The sequence below is a fragment of the Sitodiplosis mosellana genome, unplaced genomic scaffold (assembly GCF_009176505.1).
Source record: "Sitodiplosis mosellana isolate CC-2019 unplaced genomic scaffold, AAFC_SMos_1.0 Smas_scaffold_6226, whole genome shotgun sequence".
NCBI classification, from domain to species: domain Eukaryota; kingdom Metazoa; phylum Arthropoda; class Insecta; order Diptera; family Cecidomyiidae; genus Sitodiplosis; species Sitodiplosis mosellana.
This window is the reverse complement of record NW_022601467.1, coordinates 15077924-15093142: the sequence shown is the minus strand read 5'-3', so window position 1 is coordinate 15093142 and position 15219 is coordinate 15077924. Positions and strand designations below refer to the sequence as shown.

Here is a 15219-nt window from a genome sequence, read left to right as displayed (position 1 = left end):
ATACATTAATCGCATTTTGCAATTTTTTTCATATATTTCTATGTAATTGTGATAAACCGATTTTTGTTCGTCTCTTTATGTAAATCTCTCTCTTCTTTTAAATATTACTGTATTTCGATTGACGAACTCTCTGTGTGTATTGAACGCGATATGTTGTCCTGGGTCTACGAACAACTTATTTGTTTGAATATACGTGTTTTTTTTTTACTTTTATTTTCAACCAAAATGATTTGAAACTTTGAGGCGTTTAAGTGTGGAACCAAAATCAAAATGAACGAACAAACAAGACGTTTTCCTAAAGAGATCGAATATTGAAAATAATTGAAAGAAGAAAAAAAAGCATAAACAGAGAGAATAGCGTAAATCAATAAGGCCAAATAAATATTTTAGAACATTATTTTTGCTAATTCAAGAATTTATTATTATTAGCGTCATGCAAATCATAGGAAACAATTTTTTTAGTGAAAATTCTTTTGTAAGCCAAAATTGTCTCTTTTACACACCAAACACACACACACACGCACCACACATACACAGACCCAATCATGGTGGTTGGTATGTTTGCATTTAAAAAAAAAATACTTTCAAAAATTCATACAAAAAAAAAAAAAAACAATTATAAGTAATTTTCTTTGTGGCGCAAACATTCAATGGTTTATTTTGTTTTTAAATTGCTTCAAATATTGAACCAAATTAAATAAAAAAATGCATTCAATTGCTTCAGCCAGAAAAAAAAAGATCCGCTAGCATGTGTTTTATTTCCATAATACATAATATAAATTGCATGTAATTTATAAAGGCGACTCAGTGGTGGATGGACAAATGAACGACCAAACGAACGAACCTGACACTCAGGTGCAAATTTGAATGGTAAATGGTAATTGCCATAAAATAAATTACCATTTTTTATGACTTTTGATGTGTATACAAAGTACGATTCACTTACGCTACATCCAATGCTTGGCAGCACAGTACACTACAGTGACTTGTCTACACGTATACATAACCACCAAACAAATCATCATATAATACAATACAAACGCGACGCTAATTCCAAGCGTCCGCTGTGGATGTGAGTTTTGTGTTACTGTATGCGTGTGTATCGCATAGCTCATGCGATCGGCTTGAGAAAACAAAACACTAGCATTTTATGACACAGTCGAAATTGACAAATAGATTTCTACGGTTATCACAGCGAAAGTGAGCGGAAAACTACGCGATAGGTCGAGTGTGAAGGAAAAAGAATACAAAGTCAACATTCAAGATGAGCATTGCAACGACCGAAGAAATTGAAAATTTACCAAATCGTCCAGAGGTGCTATTGATTGACGTTCGTGATCCACCCGAAATCAAAAGCACTGGACTAATTCCAACCAGCATTAACATTCCGTGTAAGTTGAACACCTATTAGATACTCTGTTGTTTCTAATGATAATTGCAGGTTGTAAACGACGCCATTGTGTATAGATTGTGTTAGAGAGATTGAGAAATGTGACAATGGCAGTAATCGGTCAAATTTGTATCATTGGCATCTTGATTGACTCGATTTGTTTATATTTTCCAATTTGTGACAGTGTAATAATTAATGGCGTTCTGCTTTTTTTCGCTCTCTTTTTTTTCTCGATGCAGTGGGTACATTGGAAGAAACGTTAAAATTACCAGGCGACGAATTTAAGACGCGTTTTGGTCGTGATAAACCGGAAAATGAAACGGAAATCATATTTTCGTGTCGTCTCGGTGGTCGTGCGGCAAAAGCGGCCGAAGTGGCAAAAACGCTAGGATTCGACAACAGTCGGGTGTATCAAGGCTCTTGGTCGGAATGGGCTGCACATAAAAATCTTAATTAAAACAAAAACATCTTCCTTTCTTACATACAAAACAAAAAAAAAATTTGCTTGCATTTATTGATTGTCATAACTTACTTTCTACATTGTAATAAAACTTTTCGAAAGTGGTAAAAATATTGACTTTTACAAAATAGACACGACAAAAAAAAAGTTCATCTCTTTTTTACTCACACGAAACTTTCCCACAAAATGTGTAAATGGACGGATTTTACTAAAAATCTACAGATAAAAGTAACTTTTCTTTTTTTTTTTTAATTGAGACTCTTCGTAAAAATGTGTTGGTTTATGTAAACAGTTTGATGATGGTGAAGAAAATAGTCAGGAAGGCACCGAACACAATTCGATTCAAGGTAATATGATTTGAGTGATTGCATCCGTCTGTGTCACAGGTGAAAATGCACGAGCGATACTCCATTCGATCACCCTTATTCTCGACATAATTGCAATAATTGCCCAAGTCCTTGGATGAACAGAACCGCTTAGCGCCAATGCCACCTTTCGAATACACACAGAATTTCCAATTAGATATTTATTTAAATGAGGGAATTTGTGTGAGAGCAAACATGAAACCCAATCAGCAAATAAATGATATCATTAGTATATCTACTTTTCACAAAGAAGCGCTATCAAATTAACAGTGCACTTGATAATTTTATATGTAACATATACAGCGAACAAAAATGAAGCGAAAAATGAAGATGATAACTCAATACAATCCGAATTGATACAAACTCTGCAATAAAATCAAGCCGATTAATCGGAATTGATCAAAAATAATGAAAGAGAACCGAACAGAAATATAAGCGACCAAAAAAGAAAAAAAAAACAATTGCGACAAAAAAGCGATCGACACATGAAGGAAATTGATTGGTTAACCATTGAGTGCGGTTGATTTGACACAATATTTCGCATCAATCACATGTGAACAATCTTCGGGTTGCAGCGGTGAATCGGGCTGAGCAATCATCAAATCACCACAGTTTATTGTATCAGCCGATGAGCATTGATAGCATTTTATCGAAATGGCTACAGAATCAGAAAGAGTTATATGGTTCAAATTTGAGGTTAGTTATTGTTAAAATGTTAATTGGTTAGCTGTAAAAAAATTGTTTATGATACAAATTATGATTTCTCAATCTGTTTTCCCCTCTTAATTTTTAATTTTTTAGCAAAATTTTGTAAATTTATGTGGTTAGTTAAATCATTTCCATCACAGTTAGATCCATAAAATGAGCCACCGACCGAAGAAAGCAATGAAAGTTTGATAGGTGAAAGTGACCAGTATATGAGAAATGTTTGCAACATAGAGATGAAGTAGATTCATTATGCCCAGTTAGATGAAGTAATAAAGCCTAGATTCCAAAATATTCCCAGGCTTTCAAGAAGATCGAATCGATCAAACGATTCGGTTCAGTGGGCATTTACCTTCAAAGCGACCGATATGCTTTACGCAATATTTGGCGCCGTACACATTTGAGCAATCTTGTGGCACAATGTCGGGTGTATCGTAGCGTTCAAACCATTCGCCACACTGGAACGGCGATGTCGAATCGGTGGCATTGCAAACATAACAACTAATCGAAGTTGCTGCATTGGTTATGAATTCAAATTTGCAACACAAATGGAAAACAAAGCCCAAGAAGAAAATAAAATAAACAAAAAAATTTAAACAAAATTATAAATTTACTGGGATCAATCCAATTAGCAGCGGCAACACTCATTTGAATTTAACTCTTTTTCGGTGCTATCACTTAGCTGAAACTGAAAATTTAAGTTAATTACTGGAAATGTGAAACAAAAACCTACCAATTTTTATGAAGCTGCAGAATAAAACGGCGCTAACTATCGTGTAATTTCTCATGTTGGACGGATTTCTTCGGGAATTATTTTGTCGTTTGAATGGGCGTGTTAACCTCGTCACCAGCTATAATGTCACTTAAAATTCACCAAATTCTTGATCGATGCAAACAAAATCGCTTTACCAATTTTTTTCGTATTCACAAAAATATCCGGCCACAATTGCCTTCCAAATGACTAAGAAATCGAATAAAAAAAATTTAAATAATGATTAGCGATAGTTTCGATTTGACAAGAAACTCACAAGCTTACATATTTAAATTGAATGTGTGTACGAGTATAGTTCCATTGAACACAGGTGCGTTATTGTTATGATTCAACCAACGATCTCACTTTCATTGTATTTCAATGCGTGTATATGTTAACACATATTCAAGTGCCATGGAAACCTCCATACACACATATACACACACACACCCTTCCGATTGCCATTTAATTGTCACGCACACTCATCCAATCCAATTGTCAATCGAGTTTAATTATGGCTAGACGCAACGACTCGTTAGTAATGTTGCTGGTTCGTCGTTGGTTTCTTTATAATGAAAGTCTTGATTTTTCGGATTTTAGATACTCTGTAAAATGGTTTTTTTCCGTTTTCTGCCTTGATCTTCTCTTTGCAATTATTCAATTGACATCTTCAATTTGTAAAGCCGTTAAATTTCCAAATGATTCATGCGATATTTTTATATGCAAATTGACATTTGATTTTTATTACAAACATGCATGAAATTGTCATTCATTTCATATAAACCTAAACCAACAAACATTCAAACGTATTCATCGAAGCAATTTTGTTTATTATTTTTTGAATGGCAAACGAACGTGAAGTTGTGCGCTTTACTAACCATCAAGTATATTGTTTATACACATAGCGGCAAAAGAGAGTTCGAACAATGTTATTGTTTTGACAGTTGTTCATAGACTAGAAGCTGTCGGGTTTGAATTTGAGAATTTAAAAAAAATGTTCGATGGTTACGTGTTTGTGGATCAACTCCCAACTGATAATTCGGATGTGAGTTTTGTGATAATTTGAAATTGAGACGAAATAACAAATAATCGAAAATATTTTGTCTCTTTGGTTTCAGGAGCCCGCTGTGCATATTTACACTCGTCCATTTGATCTGACTTCTGTGAAGCCTCGAGATTCACTCAGCATTTACACGACTGCTTTTCTTAAATCGATTATGATCTGTGATGACGATTCCAATGTATACTCCCAATACCTAACCGCATTCAATATCCACGAATGAAAATTGAAATTGAATCAAAGTAAAAACTGTCCAATATTATTTTAGGTACGAGAAAGCATAAAGATAATCAGCGATTGTGGATTGCATTACAGCATTGAGCTACCAAACAAAGAGACCGTCATCATCAAAGCATTTTCATATGGAAGCAAAACACTGAACATTGTCATTTTGTTTGAATGTAATATGCGACTTCATTTTCAATACTAAATTAACATACGATTTCCTTATTTTGCTTACTTAGTTGGCTACTTTGGTTTTCCGTCAATTAGATTGCGATCGATACACATTGTATGCTGGACAATTCAGTGGCAACAGTGAAATTTTGAACCACATGTTCTTGCGAAAGTTAATGGCACAGAAACAAATTGATGATCTGTATATTGATGTAACGTCAGCCGATGTTCGCGACATCAATTTGCGGAGGAAAGCTGTCGGTGAGATTGAGTCAATAGTTAGGTGAGTTCTTGACTGACCAATGAAAAATCTTGATGAGAAGTGAATGAATTTCGATGGCAATATATCTTTGAAGGTGTGGAAGTAATAGAAAACAGCCTCTTAGTATTAATAAGATATTTTTATGATCCTTAATTTAAATATTCATCTTGTCAAAACAATAATTTCCATCATATCTCAAAATGTTGATTTTTAATCTTTAAAAAATGCTTGAATATTTTAGATCAACGAACGATTACTCATTTCATATGTTGATTGATGATTTCGGCTATGAAGATCTACTATTCGATTTGACGCAGAAAGGTATAAGAGTGTGTCTCGATTTGAACCGTTCTCAAATATTTCAAAGGCAACAAATTTTACATTATTTCACCACAAATCCCGAAGAAGCCGATATAATCATCACAAATGAACAAGCGGACAATATTCAAAAGTACTTAAATTTTTTAAACTATTTTTGGTTCTTTTATAACTTTTTTTTCATTTTCTTTAATATTAAATTAATAATTTATTTCAATTCGAATTGATTGAAACAATTGTTCATTAATTGACAATGTAATTTCTAGGTTATATGAAGGTTCGAAAATCATAAGTATAAAATTGACAACAGATCCATACGCTACATCTTCAGATGGTCTTCGAATTGTAAAATACACCAAATATCCAACGATTCAAGATATCCAGTACATCGTTCATCTGACCGCACCATTGCACGTTTACACAATCGGTGAACCAATTTCGCTTCCGTTCAATTTAAATCACTTATGTCGGTATGACGAAACCTAAGATAAGGAGAATCAATGTAGTGGTCACGGATGATATGACTCATTATTGCCGTAAAAATTAATAATCGTTTGATTTTTGTTTGTGCCGAAAACAGCCTATGACTGATTAATAAAATAAAATTGTATTTCCTAAAACAGAAATGTGGGCCTGAGAGTGAAAGTGATCAACAAAAAGTTGAGCGTAAAAGTGACCTAACTACATACAAAACACATGCTACCGTCACGCTGTTTTGTATGGAGTTAGGTCACTTTTACGCTCAACTTTTTGTTGGTCACTTTCACTCTCAGGCCCTCAAATATAAAGTTAGAATTAGATCAAATCAAATTTTTTCCAATGTTAATCTGTTGTAAATTATCGCACATAAATAGATTGAACCATGGCAATGGTGCAGTTTGGACCAACAATAACGGAAGAAACACTTTTGACAATTTGTGTGATCAGAAAATATATTGCGACCTTTGATGTGTTTTCCTTCTCTTTTTTTGTGATACTGGGAAGTTGTGAATGAAGTTCATATCAATTGAATGTCTTTCATTGCACACAATAAACACAGTCTTTAATAGAAGCATCAACCGACTATTTATTTATTTTGCATTTCAACTTCAAACGGAAGCATCCAAATACAGTTTTGTAAGGTAAACCAATCAAATGTGCAATGATGACAATAGCGCTTGGTTTCATTTTCGCTGAAAAAGAATAAAACGAATTCGTTGTAGTTTTTTTTTGTCGAGAAAAAGTTTGCTAAATCAAATTTTAGATATTTTATAACTGAAATAATCTTGATGAGTTTTTTAAGCCTCAATAAAGGAAAAAATCCAATCGGTTGCTCTTTTCGACAATATACAATCCAGTTTAAAAACGTTCAGCGCAAGCATAAAACAAATTATTTGATCAAATAATCTTATGGTGAATTCGCGGTAAAAAAAAGAACCAACTAACGCTATCAGCGCGTAACATACCGTTCAATTTTGAATGGGCTTCGTTACGAACCACTTAAACGATTGTTATTCCGGCTGAGCACACAACTTTATCAAACTGCCATTCAGAACTGTTGGAACCGAATAAAGCCAAAAATAATTCCAAACATTAGTCAGCTATATACAGAAGCATTTGCTGAAAAGAGTTTCAGTTGTAAATTGGTCGTAATTGTAGCAACATTGAAAAAAATAAAGTTCTTGAAATGTGGCTAGAATTCAGTTTGATCGAATCCAAAGCCGAATCCAAAAACTAAAAGTGATTTAAATGCACTTTAATTTTTTTTCGTCGGATTCTGATTATTTCCACTTAATACGTGTTTCCTTCAGTCCAGTAAATAGCAATTTATGTGTATATTCGAGGCAACTTTCGTGTGTGATCAGCCCATTTTTTCCCCCATTTATATTTGCAGCAATTTTTAAATAAAATATCCATTTAGATTAGTTAAGAACATAAAAAAGTGTTCACAAAAGTCGATTATGTATTACGTAAATTGCTTGAAAATGGTTTTGTGTGTGCTGCTACTGTTGTTTTGCTATGTGCAATGCCATCCCGGCGCAACCGATTGCGATAGACGGCTTGCAGATTGTCGATCGGGTAGGCCATTCAAAATTTGAGCTGTTTCATTGTGATTAAGTTTTCTTTTGTTGTTTGAACGATCAATGACATTGGCTTAAATAATTCCATATAGAAATTGAGCACTCCATGCATCCAAATATACCGATGAGACAAAAACGAGGCAAAATCCATACAGCAGATGTGCACGACGATTACTATGACGAGACGAGTTCATTGTATTGGGAAAGTTGGGCACAGTACACAGTGCACAATCACTTAAGAAAAGCACGAGAGCACAATACGAATAAGGCCAAGAATGTTATATTCTTTTTGGGTGACGGAATGTCAATAGCGACGCTAGCGGCTGCACGAACGTATTTGGGTCAAAGACAAGGAAAAACAGGTGAAGAGACTCGCTTATCATTTGAAGAATTTCCATACGTTGGCTTATCAAAGGTAAATTTGTAAGTTACCGTACGACGACAGCATTTTTAATTAATCCTTCTCGGCTGTGCTTCCCCGCAGACTTACTGTATTGATAAACAGGTGCCTGATTCGGCGTGCACAGCAACTGCGTAAGTAAACACTTCACGTGCGGGAAAGTGAAACACAACACACCCAGATTGATCCATTTTACAAAATGTAAATTGACAGATACCTGTGCGGAGTTAAAGGTAATTTCCAAACAATTGGGTGCAACGGTCGAGTAGAATTGAACGATTGCAAGGCTGCCAATACTACGGTAAATCAAGTACAGTCGTTGATGGCATTGGCACAACGAGCTGGCAAAGCAACCGGATTTGTGACAACAACCACAGTTACTCATGCCAGTCCAGCTGGTAACTATGCACACACTTCAAATCGGGGATTTGAATGCGACAGTGATGTTACTTACGAAGGACTGGATCCAAATGAATGCCAAGACATTGCAAGTCAATTGGTAAAGATAAACACAAAACAATGACATAACCGTTAACACATTCAAAGCCAAATACTCATTGTTCATTCGATAGGTATACAATAAACCGGGCGATAAAATTAAAGTAGTTTTCGGTGGTGGACGTGCGAAATTTCTGCCGAAAACAACAACCGATTTCGATGGATATGAAGGTGAGCGTGCAGATGGAAAGGATCTGATTGAAGAGTGGAAAAAAGGCAAACCGAATGCAAAAGTCCTTTACGATAAACGTGATTTCGACAGTTTGGATATCGAAAATACCGACTTTGCTCTCGGGCTGTTTGCTCCTAGTCATTTGGACTTCAATTTAGATGCCGATCGTACAAAACAACCGAGTTTGCTGGAAATGACGGAAGCGGCCATTGAAATATTACAGAAGGATGAAAATGGATTCTTTCTTTTTGTTGAAGGTAGAGAGAAATTTGCAGAAAATCATAACTTAAAAAAATAAATTAAATAATTGGGGAAATCTCTTCAATTCTCAATTTTAATTTAAAAAAAAAAATAATTCTCAAGGTGGACGTATCGATCATGGTCATCACAACGCACAAGTCATCAAGGCATTAGATGAAACGGTGGAATTTTCGAATGCCATCAAACGAGCCGTTGAAATGACCGATCACGATAATACGCTGATTGTTGTGACCTCTGACCATGCACACACCATGACAATAGCAGGCTATCCGGATCGCGGAAATCCAATTACTGGATTAAATTCTATGTTAAGCGACGTCGGTAAATAACAGATTCATACTGGATGCAAATATGCATTCGTTTCTTCTTTTTTTTTTCAAAAAACAACTTCATAGCTTGCCTTCTGTTCTTTTTTTATGGGTAAGAATTTTGAGAATTGAAACCATTTTTTTTTTCAAATTGAAAATTTTGCAGACAATTTACCTTCTCTAACGCTATCATATGCCAACGGGCCTGGTTTTGGAATATATCAAACGCAGAATGGCGTGCGGAATATAACTGAAATTAAAATTGGTAAATTTTTTTTTAGCCAAAAGTCTCGCCTCGCTTATCCAAAGTTGAATGTTCATCTGTCTATTAAATGAAAATTTTTATTCGAAATTGTTGGTAAAAAAATTTTTGTGTGAAAACCTCATTCCAAGCATCTAGAAGTCAAATAGCACGCATAACAAACAAAATAGTTAGTTGAATGTAAAAATGTGGTCAAACACTCGTGACTGACAGACACAGATGAACATTCAATTTTTTTTTATATAAATTCCCTATTAATTATATAACTTTAATTCACTTTGCTAGATAAAAATACTATTTATCCGGGTTCGTATCCGACTCTTAGAGAAACACATGGCGGTGACGATGTGGGTGTTTTTGCTTTGGGTATGACGAATTATTAATTGAAAATCACCAAATTGATCTGAGCACAAATTTTGATTTAAGATGAACAAAAATTTGTGTTCATTTTCAGGATGTTTTTCGCACCTATTCAGCGGAGTGTACGAGCAAAACACTATTCCACATTTAATCAGCTATGCAGCGTGCTATGGTGATGGGATTACAGTATGCGTCCCGGAGTGACAGAGAAGCAAACCGCTTCAAGCGATGAATTAGAGTTTTTTTTTTGCTAAACTTAATAAGAACTTAGTTTTGATTATTTTGCTATAATTTTCAGTTAATCGCGACTTATGCTAACTTGCTATATTTACTTTGGCTTTTATTCTTTTCATTCTGTCTTTTACCATTCATTAAACCTACGTAGTATTAAGAACAAAAATAAAGTTAGTTGTTTGCCAATAAAAACTGGTAACATTTTTCTTATATTTTATTTTCTTCCTTGTTCTGTTCTCTCTTTGTTCTATTAATTGATTGCATTCATCGTAGTAAGTGGGAATTTTTTTCATTTTAAATCAATTATTTAATGATGTATTTACATCATAGATAAGGTTACACAAAAAATTTTTCTTCTTGTTTTTTTTTTCATTTTCTCCTCCTCCTTAACACGTGGCCGCTTAAAATGATGATAGCAATTTTTTTTCAATTCATAGGTATCTTGTTATGCATGTTATTTCAGATGGTAATGAAAATTTTCTACAACACAAGAAGCTTCATGTTAACAAAAAAAAAAATGTCACACTGCAACTAGAAAAAGGCACAAACAAATCTAACGGCTCTTCATTTCATCATGTAGTGCTTAAATTTAACGTTTCCATCATGCACGGTGAATCAAAATTACAAGGATCTGATTTGCAGCATATAGTCTACGACTACCGTCCATGTATTTGCGAATCTTGAACATATACTGTGTATACACAGCGTGAACGCACATACATTCACGTGCGGTCACTGTCAATGTGAAACTTCAGTGACAGTTGCTACCAAGCGCTAATCGTATTGTATGTGTATCTCTTTCCTTTGTAAACAGCACTGCTATGTAGTGATTCACAATTCATCCAAACAGCATTCTACTCTGACTCTATCTCAGAAACTCAATGCAACTGGTGCATGAAATTTCAGTTGTCAATTGCATTCTGCACAAAGTTTATCGTTGCCGTCAGCAGAACAAATACTTTTCATTTCCAAATTCATTCATTATTTAAATCAATTGATAATGCCAATCGGTAAGTTGACATTTCGAAAGAGAGAAAAATTAGAAATAAACTTTGACAAAAAAATTAAACGCAGTTGAGAAGTTATAAAGAAAACTTGAAAGTTGAAATTATTTCCATTAAGACACATAAAGTTTTCTGGCTAGAGAAGAATAAATTGCTGGCTAGAATTGCCATGTTCAATACCGTCTTAGTACATATTCGGTTTTTTATTTTACGATATTCCAGGTGGATCACTAAGATGGGTGCCAGCATCAAATGGACAGGTTCCTCATGGAAGTGTTGAAGGCGGTAGAGATCTTGAAGGTAACGTCTGAGAGACTATTTTGACACATATGAAAAAAATGCCAAAAAACCAAAGAAACCGGTTTTATTTGAAAATTTCTTGTTCGTGTATTTTCATCCCATTGTAGGTGAACCCTTATTTGTGGGTCGTGCTCGTCATGAAGGTGATTTGATTCCGGGAAAATTGGTTCCGTCTCACAAAGTGACTTATGTGGCTTACGGAGGTTTAGAACATCCGCACAGAAATTATGAAGTTTTAGTTGGTTGTCGTCCACGCTGGGTTCAAGTTACGGGAAATCGAATTCCACCAAATGCCATTCAAGGTAAACAATAACAAAATCCCAACAGCCAAGAAAAATTGATTAAAGTTTTAATTGTGTAGGTGGAAAAACGTCTGGCGGCGAACCATTGTTCATTGGTCGTGTGCATCACAAAGGAACTCTTACAATTGGGAAAATTCATCCGAGCCATGACGTCTGTTATATTCCATACGGTGGACAAGAACTTCCTTTTCGAACCTATGAAGCTCTGTTGAACGATGAACCTGCTCCGAATCAATCTTCAGGATTAGAAAGATTAGAAAGATTGGAAAGAAGAGCAACAACATCAATATCGCAACAACCACCACCAACGCGATCAGCACCAACAGCAGCGCCGGTGTCGACATCAGCTGCTCCAACACCGGTGGCATCGGCACCTGTGGCATCAGCACCTACCGCTCCAACAGGAACGGTGCCATTGTGCGCTATTTGCCAAGAGGATCTGCTCTCTAGATCACCAAGGACACTGCCTTGTAATCACGCTCTCTGTTCTCCATGCATCTATCAGTTGATCGAATTTGGGCAATCATGCCCAGTATGCCGCCAAGGTATACCATCAATTGAAGCTTGCAAACCAATTTTCTTTCCATAAACCTGTTTGAATTTAAAAAAAAGTTAGGAAATAATGCTCTCTACGCAGATTGTTTCAGACCACAAAGATATTTCTATGTTGCCATGATATAATATTTGTTAAGTTTATTTGAGGCTGTGAGAATGAAAATGGCAATACAGGAATAAACATTCGAAGCGCATCAAGAAAAAAAAAATCGCAAAAGTGAATCATGAGTTCTGAATACGCAAAAGTGAAACATGAACCTCCTATGCCTGCTCCAAAAAAAAAGTTGCCCCTCATCCAAAAGGCCCGGGCAGTTTCGAAAAATATACCTCAAAAAAATAGGTTTTGTCTAAAAAAAATCACATGGGTACCATATAAAAACCCATGGCAAGCCCCATATGAAAATTTTCATGACAGCGATTTCGGAAGCCAATTCATATCGCAACATTTCGACCTAAATCATTTTTCCAGCCAATTCTCGGCAAAAACTGATGATGAGGTTTTGTTTGGCTCGTCAATATGTACAACTTTTACCAAGACATCAGCCCTTGAAAAGGCATTCTGGGCCAGTTACAGTGTAAAATGACGAAAAAAATGGCAATTGTTCGGCATTTTTTGCATTTTTTGCTCTACTGGTCACCCAGGTGGTAAACTTTTGTTCAATTTTGGACTTGTGTCGTGTAACCAGGACCTGTACAAAACATTTTTTACTTGTACGATTGCGATTTGGAATCCGAACAAAAATTTATATTTTCATAGTAAAATCCATGAAAAACGTATATTTTGTTCGGGAGGTACCTCAAAAAGTCAATTTTGAGAGTTTTTGTCTGGGTAGACTCCACATATTTTTGAGAAAAAATAACATTGCACCAAGACACCATCCCTGAAAAGCCTATACTTAAGGATTTTTTGGTCAAAAGTCGATTTTTTGGGAGTTGAAATCGAATATGAGGCCAGAAACATGTGAAAACATCACTCGATTTGGTCATGTAAGTACCCAAAATGTTCGTAAAGAACCATACTAGATGTTCAATGGCAGAAAGGGTAGAAATCTTTTGCTTTTACCTGTCAAACCGAAGCTCATGTTTGTGATTTGCTCATTTTGGCCTGAAATCAATCGGCACTAAATTCCATCCAAATTGCAATCTAAGAAGTGCCAAATTGTTCATACGGCTGCTGGCTACATGACACGAGTCGAAAACTGAACAAAAGTTTACCACCTGGGGGACCAGTAGAGCAAAAAATGCCGAAAAATTGCCATTTTCCGGTCATTTTACACTGTAACTGGCCCAGAATGCCTTTTCAAGGGCTGATGTCTTGGTAAAAGTTGTACATATTGACGAGCCAAACAAAACCTCATGAAAATTTTCATATGGGGCTTGCCATGGGTACCCATATGATTTTTTTAGACAAAACCTATTTTTTGAGGTATATTTTTCGAAACTGCCCGGGCCTTTTGGATGAGGGGCAACTTTTTTTTTTTGGAGCGGGCTACTGCCCATGTAAATTCATGTTTCACTTTTGCATATTCAGAACTCATGATTCATTTTTGCGAATTTTTTTTCTTGATGCGTTTCAGAATGTTCATTCCTGTATTGTCATTTTCATTCTCACAGTCTCATTTGAATAAAGGATTCCTTCAATTAAATATAAAATAAAAAGTTCCCAAAGAAATCGGCCAAATGTTAACATCAATGAATTGGAATGAGTCAGACGAATATAAAATATGTACATATGAATGCGTGATCGTATTCATGATTTCTTGTGAATTAGTTTTCTGAGAATCAATTTATTCAATTCTTTCCCATGAGTATACGAATACTGATTATTTCGCTGAAACTAAGATTTGGTTTAATCACTGGCTGTGATTCGCAACAAAAGTGATAACACGATTCGTCACAATGTCATGAGTTATATGCCCCAATGCGAAATAAATTAGATTATATGAAGACAAAAAGAAACATTGCTCATTAATTCTGAATGAAATAAATGCCATGTCTCAATCCGATAGATGTGTCAATTTACTAACCTTTCAAATGAACCGTTGCGACAAACAAATTTCCTCAGAATATTTTAATTTTAAAGTGCAACATAAAATTGTTTTCATGTGGAGTTGTTGTTGTAAACTCTATGAAAAAATTTCATGTTGAACTTTAAAATTAAAATATTCTGGGGAATTTTTTTTGTCGCAATGGTTCAAATGCCAGTCTTCCGTTTAATCTCCAAAAATTCAGCACGAAAAGAAAAAATAACAACAAATTTATGATAAAATGTTTCTTATAATTTATTTCCTTGTTCTGTTCTCTTTTTGTTCTATTAATTGATTGCATTCATCGTAGTAAATGTCAATAGTTTTTCCATTTTAAATCATAAATTACGTTATGGATAAGGATCTACACGATTTTTTTTCCTTCTCTCTCTTATTATTTTTTTTAAATCTTCTTCTTTTCCTTAACACGTAGCCGTTCATAATAAATGTTAGTAAGATAATAATACAATAATAATAGCAATAAATTTAAAATATAGTAAATCTTAGTTTCAGTGTCCATCCACAAAAAAAGTTGTATACGTATGCTGTATGTAGTTTCTTCAATTGGAATCGCTGACTCGAACGAAAACAAAGCAAAACCAAATGAAATAAAGAATCCAAAATGAAAATAATAATAATAATATAATAAATGTTTTGATTGTGTTCAAAGTAGCGTATTCATCGTTCAGGAGAAACGGAAAATAAATGGGTTGCTAGGAAGGGAAATGCTAATGTAGACATTTCCGAATACTTTTCGAATAAATTCAAT

The 15219-nt window shown here is 34.8% G+C and overlaps 4 protein-coding genes across 5 annotated transcripts; 3 read left to right on the top strand and 1 right to left on the bottom strand.

Moving 5' to 3' along the window:
* The first annotated feature begins 1078 nt into the window (after positions 1 to 1078).
* On the top strand, positions 1079 to 1961 carry LOC129578132 (rhodanese domain-containing protein CG4456-like). The gene is made up of 2 exons (XM_055466276.1): positions 1079 to 1391; positions 1630 to 1961. Exons 1-2 carry the CDS (start codon positions 1265 to 1267, stop codon positions 1845 to 1847), a joined length of 345 nt encoding a protein of 114 aa, XP_055322251.1. The 5' UTR covers positions 1079 to 1264; the 3' UTR covers positions 1848 to 1961.
* Positions 1962 to 2050: 89 nt separating this feature from the next.
* LOC129578133 (U-scoloptoxin(05)-Cw1a) lies at positions 2051 to 3941 on the bottom strand. Its single transcript, XM_055466277.1, has 4 exons — positions 3654 to 3941; positions 3273 to 3434; positions 2724 to 2873; positions 2051 to 2342 (listed from the first exon to the last, which is right to left on the bottom strand). Exons 1-4 carry the CDS (start codon positions 3706 to 3708, stop codon positions 2131 to 2133), a joined length of 579 nt encoding a protein of 192 aa, XP_055322252.1. The 5' UTR covers positions 3709 to 3941; the 3' UTR covers positions 2051 to 2130.
* Positions 3942 to 6712: 2771 nt separating this feature from the next.
* LOC129578131 (membrane-bound alkaline phosphatase) lies at positions 6713 to 10486 on the top strand. Of its 2 annotated transcripts, none has more exons than XM_055466275.1 (9): positions 6713 to 6828; positions 7860 to 8182; positions 8252 to 8301; positions 8381 to 8666; positions 8740 to 9094; positions 9201 to 9419; positions 9573 to 9671; positions 9954 to 10034; positions 10123 to 10486. In XM_055466275.1, exons 2-9 carry the CDS (start codon positions 7874 to 7876, stop codon positions 10230 to 10232), a joined length of 1509 nt encoding a protein of 502 aa, XP_055322250.1. In that variant the 5' UTR covers positions 6713 to 6828; positions 7860 to 7873; the 3' UTR covers positions 10233 to 10486. The 2 variants fall into 2 exon arrangements, with proteins under 2 accessions (XP_055322250.1, XP_055322249.1); XM_055466274.1 differs by lacking the exon at positions 6713 to 6828 and adding an exon at positions 7321 to 7765.
* Positions 10487 to 11038: 552 nt separating this feature from the next.
* Positions 11039 to 15114, top strand: LOC129578126 (uncharacterized). Its single transcript, XM_055466267.1, has 4 exons — positions 11039 to 11272; positions 11489 to 11566; positions 11674 to 11868; positions 11928 to 15114. The coding sequence occupies exons 1-4, from the start codon at positions 11263 to 11265 to the stop codon at positions 12455 to 12457; spliced, it is 813 nt and encodes a 270-aa protein (XP_055322242.1). The 5' UTR covers positions 11039 to 11262; the 3' UTR covers positions 12458 to 15114.
* Positions 15115 to 15219: the final 105 nt, after the last annotated feature.

Coding starts and splice junctions, on each gene's coding strand:
- LOC129578133 (XM_055466277.1), bottom strand. CDS start 3,708: ATGAGAAATTACACGATAGTTAGCGCCGTTTTATTCTGCAGCTTCATA. Junction 3,435..3,653: donor CTGCAGCTTCATAAAAATTG/GTAGGTTTTTGT, acceptor TAACCAATGCAG/CAACTTCGATTAGTTGTTAT. Junction 2,874..3,272: donor GCATATCGGTCGCTTTGAAG/GTAAATGCCCAC, acceptor CTGATTCTGTAG/CCATTTCGATAAAATGCTAT.
- LOC129578131 (XM_055466274.1), top strand. CDS start 7,648: ATGTATTACGTAAATTGCTTGAAAATGGTTTTGTGTGTGCTGCTACTG. Junction 9,420..9,572: donor TTCTATGTTAAGCGACGTCG/GTAAATAACAGA, acceptor AAAATTTTGCAG/ACAATTTACCTTCTCTAACG. Junction 9,672..9,953: donor TATAACTGAAATTAAAATTG/GTAAATTTTTTT, acceptor TCACTTTGCTAG/ATAAAAATACTATTTATCCG.
- LOC129578132 (XM_055466276.1), top strand. CDS start 1,265: ATGAGCATTGCAACGACCGAAGAAATTGAAAATTTACCAAATCGTCCA. Junction 1,392..1,629: donor AACCAGCATTAACATTCCGT/GTAAGTTGAACA, acceptor TTCTCGATGCAG/TGGGTACATTGGAAGAAACG.
- LOC129578126 (XM_055466267.1), top strand. Junction 11,567..11,673: donor AGGCGGTAGAGATCTTGAAG/GTAACGTCTGAG, acceptor ATCCCATTGTAG/GTGAACCCTTATTTGTGGGT. Junction 11,869..11,927: donor TCCACCAAATGCCATTCAAG/GTAAACAATAAC, acceptor TTAATTGTGTAG/GTGGAAAAACGTCTGGCGGC.